This window comes from Stegastes partitus, unplaced genomic scaffold (assembly GCF_000690725.1).
Source record: "Stegastes partitus isolate 25-593 unplaced genomic scaffold, Stegastes_partitus-1.0.2 Scaffold425, whole genome shotgun sequence".
Classification (NCBI taxonomy): domain Eukaryota; kingdom Metazoa; phylum Chordata; class Actinopteri; family Pomacentridae; genus Stegastes; species Stegastes partitus.
In genome coordinates this window covers 379,945-386,632 of record NW_007578156.1, presented here as the reverse complement: position 1 = coordinate 386,632, position 6,688 = coordinate 379,945, and the positions used below count along the sequence as shown (strand labels likewise).

General features: G+C 38.7%; 1 protein-coding gene across 1 annotated transcript in view; it reads left to right on the top strand.

Annotated features, from left to right (window-relative positions):
• The window catches only part of LOC103360307 (myosin heavy chain, fast skeletal muscle), a 16,773-nt gene that overhangs the window by 4,569 nt on the left and 5,516 nt on the right, over positions 1-6,688 (top strand). The window contains exons 13-29 of the mRNA XM_008286010.1: positions 341-412; positions 652-705; positions 781-843; positions 937-1,005; positions 1,099-1,182; positions 1,458-1,544; positions 3,032-3,115; positions 3,201-3,269; positions 3,359-3,448; positions 3,655-3,744; positions 3,838-3,927; positions 4,016-4,078; positions 4,160-4,216; positions 4,947-5,015; positions 5,724-5,807; positions 5,934-6,020; positions 6,143-6,226. Of these exons, the coding sequence (XP_008284232.1) occupies positions 341-412; positions 652-705; positions 781-843; positions 937-1,005; positions 1,099-1,182; positions 1,458-1,544; positions 3,032-3,115; positions 3,201-3,269; positions 3,359-3,448; positions 3,655-3,744; positions 3,838-3,927; positions 4,016-4,078; positions 4,160-4,216; positions 4,947-5,015; positions 5,724-5,807; positions 5,934-6,020; positions 6,143-6,226 (1,296 nt within the window). The remainder of the gene's footprint in view (positions 1-340; positions 413-651; positions 706-780; positions 844-936; positions 1,006-1,098; positions 1,183-1,457; positions 1,545-3,031; positions 3,116-3,200; positions 3,270-3,358; positions 3,449-3,654; positions 3,745-3,837; positions 3,928-4,015; positions 4,079-4,159; positions 4,217-4,946; positions 5,016-5,723; positions 5,808-5,933; positions 6,021-6,142; positions 6,227-6,688) is intronic.

The window sequence follows — 6,688 nt, the reverse complement described above, 5'->3', positions numbered from 1 at the left end:
CGGTGTATAGATAATGGATGGATGGATATCACGATGGGAAGAAGAAAAGAGAAGTGACTTTCGCAGAGTGAGCCTTGTTGGATGGCAGGATGGCAAAGACTGCTCACACTTCAGTAGAAACAGTGACTGAAGTAACGCCTGCATTTAGATCTGTGGGGATGACGTTGGTTAACGGGATTAGAAATTGTGACGCTCATGCTTTAGTGCGATATGTAAGGGCAAAAAGTGGAGCAACAAATGTCATTGCAGGACGGAACAGTTACATAGAAATAGATGTTATAGAAAGGCTGCAGTGCATAAACCTCTGAAGATAACAAGCCTTTTCTTTTCTTTTGTTCAGTCATGAAACTCATCAGCATCATGGAAGAAGTGAGAGAGCAACAGCTGACAACATCGACCGCTCAAACCAATTGTGAGTCCTCCTCTGTTTTGTCCATTGTTAACGTCGTATAGAAAATCAGGTAATGCAGCAGTAAAGCATTCATTCTGTGTTCTGCATTTCTGATCATTCACACCAAGGAAAAGCCAGATTCACCTTTTCTGACAGAATGTAATCATAGTAACAAAAAAATGAGCGTCTCATCTGTGCCGTTACTTTCTCCCTCAAACAAATGTGTTTACATTTCCTTGTTTTAAATCTGCTCCTTGTAGCTCTGCTTCAAGCCAAAGAAAAGGAGTACGCCAAAGCTCAGGCTGAAATAAGAGGTAAGTAAGATTTTTCTGAAAATGTTTGCATCATAACTTCAGATTAGAGTTTTCATAACCTTTTCCATACAACAGATCTGCAGAGGAAACTGGAACTGAAGAACAAAACGTGCTCTGGACCCGAGACAAGATATGAGCGTAAGCCGTAAATCTGACTTAAGCAATAACGTTTGATGATTCGTGTTTTAGATTCTGTTGTGATTTGAGTGATTTTTTTAAAAAAAAAATCAGAGGTAAAGACTGAATATGAACAGAAGATTGCAGAACTGAACAGAACTGGAGACTCCACAGTGGCGCTCAGTGAGTTATGTCACACTGCAGCTCCATTTTACCAGTTTTTGATTTGATTGTTTTATATTCTGAGCAGTGATGTTTACTTTGATTTTGGGTCAGTTCTGAATGTGATCAAGCTGCGTGATGAGGTGAAAGCTTTGAGGGAAGAGATCTCCAGCTCAGACGACCCAGACAAGATCTCAGGTGAGCGACAGGAGTGATAGTCAGCGAAAACTGTGTGTGCGTTAATATGTTGTTCTATCTGGAAATTAGCATTTTCTGTAGTCTTGAGGAATTCTTAAAAATATTTTAACATGGAATTAAACGTGACCTGATTTCACCTTTTGAGTTCTGTTAAAAAAAAAAGTGAAATTATATCTTCAGATTTTTTTTAACTTTTATGTTTAATAACACTTAGAAATGTATGAACTTTTTCCTTTAAACCTCCCTTGATGACAACTGCTTCTGTTTAACTATAGAGCTGCAAAGTCAACTGCAGAAAAAGCAACGAGAGCTGGACTCCAAGACTGAAGACATCGAGAAACTGAATGACAATCCGAGAACAGGTGAGCTTCTTGATTTGATTCTGTGATGATTGGACTCATTGTTTAAGCCTGAATCAAGGGGAAATTTGATTTGTCTTTGTCCGAATTTGGCATAAATGACATCCAGCAGATCCTGTCAGCGCTGGGATCTGGTGAATATGTGGAGGGGGTTCCTTGATTTTCCTCATGCAGCTTTCTGGTCTCTGACAAAACTCATCAGACCTGATGGGTTCCTGAAAGACCCCTTTTGTTAAAACCAAGTTTTAAATCCTCTTTCCCTTGTAGAAGATGCCTGGTAGGCATTGTGTTTTTGGCTCACATATTCATCAAACACAAACTGACAGAAATTCAAATTGAATGAAAGCAGCAAAGCCTCACTGCACAATTCACATCCTCTGCAAAACCCGAAATGTTCAGTGTGGTAGGCTGCTGCTCAGAGCTTGTTGCTGCTTTCTATGGCGATGAAAACAGAAACAAACAAATAGCAGAAGAAAGGACAAAGCAGATTGATATGAGCAGGAGAAGGCTCATTGAGATTAGAGCATCCTGGCCAAGACAGGCAGCAGCACAACTGACAGACAGACGAGGTCCCAGCAGCATCCAAACAGACATCATTAGTCATAACACATGGTGAGATTAAATTTAGAAGATAAGAAACGAACATATCAGCAGAGATCAGAAACACAACTTGCAAAAATGATCATCTTTCAAAACATCTACAGACTGATGTTTTTGCCTCCAAGTCATTTATAAACACTTTAAAAGTGTCTAAAGAAACCAGCCATTGCAGTTTCAGATCTCTTTGTGAAGTGTTCCAGGTAGAGGGAGCAGCAAATTTAAAAGCTTTCTTTCCCCGTTTAGTTCTAACCTTGGGAACAGACAGCAGCAACAGATCCTGGGACCGCAGACTGTAACCACTTGCAGCTTTTGTAGAAATAAAAAATTAGGAAGCAAGCCTAAAATACATTTATAAATTAAAATATTCCAGTGTTTTTTCCTTCATGTGGTCAAATCTGACCATCCAACACGAGAGCACAACAAACAATGATGTGTAAAAGTGGTGATAAACCGTAAAGTGCAGTGATACACTGAATCTAAAACACTCTAAAGCATTCATGTATACCGTGTCTCCATAGTCCAACACAGACATAGAAGTGTGCCAGCATCCTTCATCCGGTGAGTCAGACTAATTAAATCTCGATAAATGTTGATGTAAAAAGCATCAATTGGATGACAAAAGGATCTTGTAAGAAAAGAGGAAGGCTTCACTTGGCATCTTGGACTTTTTTTGCAGTTTCTAAAACATGCAGGACTCTACATTCAGCAAGATGCAATAATTTGATCTCAAAATGGGAAAAATAGAGGCGAGTTGGTAGAGGTATGATTAATGCTTCCAGCCTGGTACAAAGCTCCATAAAGGTGTGAGCGACAAAGACTTTTTTTAAAAATAAATTTAGGATTAACAAGATTAATTTCTGATATAAACAGACTCACTTTGTTTGTTTCAGTCTTAACAATCATCGAGCTGCAGGAAGAGATCTGGGACCTTCAGAAGAAAGCTGCCAACGGACCCACAAGCGGCAATCTGAAAAGTTAGTGTGATTTAAAATGCCAGCTGAACACTTCAGGGTGACGTTCTCCCCGACAGTCGAGTCAGAAATGTATTCTTTTTTACAGAGTTGCAAAACAGACTGGATGGTCTTCTGGGTGAAATAGATGACCAAGATGGCAGCAACACACAACTGAGTGAGTCATGTGAGCAATTCTGTTTCATGTTATTGCAGCATCCCCTGTAGTAAACTACATCTTCACTTCTCTGTTGTGTTGTGTGTCAGTGCTGAGAATCATATTCCTGCAGAGTCAAATAAAACACCTGGAGAGACAGCTGTCAAACCCCCATATGCCACAAAACACCACCGCTACCCGTAAGTATCTCCAGCTGGAGTAGAGGCAACGGATTTAGGGCCAATCTGGTACAAAAACCTAAAAAAGACTCAAGGTACAAATGCTTGTGATGGACTGTAACAAACTCATGAATGGTGAGAGATGGTGTGATCATGTGCCAAAGCGGTACAGCAGCATCGGATTGATTTCTTGTGAATTCAACAATCTGTTTTTACTTTTGCCTCAGAGCTCCAAAATGACCTCGCAAGCAAGAAGACAAAGCTGGAGAACTATGTCAGCAAGCTGAATGAGAAGAACCCGACAGCTGCCAAACTGAGTGAGTAAAGAGAGAGCAGCATGTCTGCAGGTCGTCACTGAGGAGATCGTCTCAACTGTTTCCTGTTTCGTGTCTTCTTTCTGCGTCTGTCAGTTTTGAGCATCGCTGGTCTGCACAGCCAGCTCAGAAACCTAGAAAAAGCAAAGCCAACCGAGAGCCAAACAGCTTCTGCTACAATTTCAAGTGAGAGCACTCCCTCTCTTTTGCAATACTGAAAACCTGTGTTATTGGTGGTTCTTTCTAAAGCTGAAGCACACATTGTTTCTTCTAGAGCTGAGGGAACAACTAAAGAATAAAGAGGAGGAGCACTCTCGTGATCAAGCTGTGATCGGAGGTGGGTTCAGTCCTGTCGTGTTTAGATTTCTGCAAGAAAAGTAAGATTTCGAGTCGCTTCATAATGGTATTTTTCCACTAGCTCTGCAGAACAAACTGAACCAGACGGAGGCTCAGTGTTCTGAACAGAAAATTAAGGGTGAGTGTCACTACTTGATTTTGGAAATCTTTCGGTGGGATCAACTGCTTTTATGGAACATATTAGATATCCAGTTTAAATATCAATCACTTCAAATCGCATAGAAAAAACATATATTGAGTTGGTATGAGGAGGAAGATTGCATTAACACTGTGATTACTGATCATATACAATATAAACCTTGTAAATATGTCTATAGTTGTCGTAAACCTCCATAGCTTTTATTTGTTATTGATTAATTAGTATCACATATATCCTAATGAGGGCGACCAAATATGGTTATATATAACATAATATTGTGTATTAAATCCATTACTTATTAATATGTATGTGTGTGTATGTAGGCCTGTACATATATTTATGTCGTGTACTGTTGTGATATATTATATTGGTAATATACATTTCTTTAACAATCTATTAGTAAATAACACATTTATTGTCAAGACATTGATTATGTATGAAGTTCAATTATATACTGTATATCGGTGCAGTTAATTGATTATATATTGATGCACATATTAAATCCATTTATTATACATAGGAACATGTAATATTGTAATGAATCATAGGGTGATAGGGGGGTTAGTAAGGTTATACTTCTTGCTCCTTTTCGAACTCATGTTTGTATATTCTTTCCCTTGTTTTTTATTGTTTGTAATGGTATTTTTGTTAGAAATACATATTTCATTCATTCATTCATTCAACTGCTTTTATAAACGTTTTCTTGCAGAGCTTCAGAACAACCTGGATACCAAAATAACGGAGCTGCAATCCAAATCTGACACAGTTAGTTCACTTGGTGAGTTGCAAAGCGTCGCTACTGTGCCGTAATGTTGTTCTGTTGGTGTTTTTCTAGTACAACAATTTCCCTGAGGTTTGCACCAAAGAGATCAAGAAAGTTCTATTCTTCTTCTTCTAATATAATCAAATGTAGTTTCTGAACCATTACATTTTCCCTCCCTGCCTGTGTGTGAGTGGAAGTCTGGATTATATTCTACTTAAGTGTTTTTTGTTTTTTTTCTGGTGTCTAAGAAGACTGTTTAAAACCTCCAGCTAAAGAGATCTTTCAGTCATATTTTATTAGCATTTTGTGCTCATTTACATTAAAGACATAAGTTGTCACAAGAGGTCTCTGCTCTCACCTCACCCTCCCTGAGCTTGCCGATGTTGGAGGTTTCTTCCTGTTAAAAGGGAGGTTTTTTTCCCCTTCCCATTATTGCCAAGTGTTGCTTAAAAGGAATTATTGGGTTTCTCTCTATATTGTGAGCTCTTGACCTTAATATGTGAAGTACCTTGAGTTGACTTCGATTGTAAACAATATAAATGAATTAGATTTGAACTGATGCACACTGATACTCAGTTAATATTCCATCACCTGCTCACGTGGATCGTGTTTGTCAAAATTGGTAGAAATATACTTTCCAGGACTCGTATGCAGATGTTGTGCATGTAAAGTTACAAGGATAATAAAAACCTTGAATACTGATGATTTGTCTGATTCTTTCAGCACTTCAAATCACTACATTAACTCTGCAAGTGGACGAACTGAAGAGACAACTACAAAACACTGAATCCAAATCCAAGGTTGAAGGTGGGTGTTTTTTCATTGTGGTGCACAACAGTACGGACAGTGAACTGTTTATTAAAGCACGACTGTGTAACTCCGTATCAAATATACAGGACTCTTTTTCTTAAAGGTTTTGTCTTTTTTTTGCAGAACTCCAAAAAATTATAGATGAAAAAACTAAAGAACTGGACAAAAAAACAGAAGAGCTGAGGAAACGAAGTTTACAACCACAAAGACGTGAGTTAATTAACAAACAACTGTGAAGCTGTGAAGTTGTTCATACTGCTGTAATAATATAGCTAATAATTGCACAATCATAATAATCACATATAATTATCAATGTTTAAACTTCCTTTCAGTCCTACAGATTATTTCCATACAAACAGAGATTGAGAAACTGGCTAGCGTGGCAGCAAATGACACAGACTACGATAAGATAAGAGGTGAGTGACAAAAGCATATCTTAACGATATATACCAACAACTCTACGGAAGCCTGGAAAGGACACGGAGAAAGAAAACAAAACAGGGAGAGGGGGAAAAAATACAGGTATCTTTTGCGAGATCTTTCTCGGGAAAGTCACATCAATCTTATTGGATGTTTTGTGAAGACTGTGCCTCTTGCTAAGCACTACTTGAATGTCTTTATATTTTAAAGACTTAAAGGCAATTTCAATACAAAACTCAGTAAAACTCTTGTACGAGTGGGTGTCCTCCATTGTTGTTTCTCCAGACCCAGAAGTATACATACCGATATGTCTGTGAAGATTCTCAGTCATCCGGGTCATGGTTGTGGAATATCCATCCATCCATCATCTATACACCGTTTAATCCTCACTAGGGTCGTGGGGGGCTGGAGTCTATCCCAGCTGACTCAGGGTGAAGGCAGGTTCACCTGGACAGGTC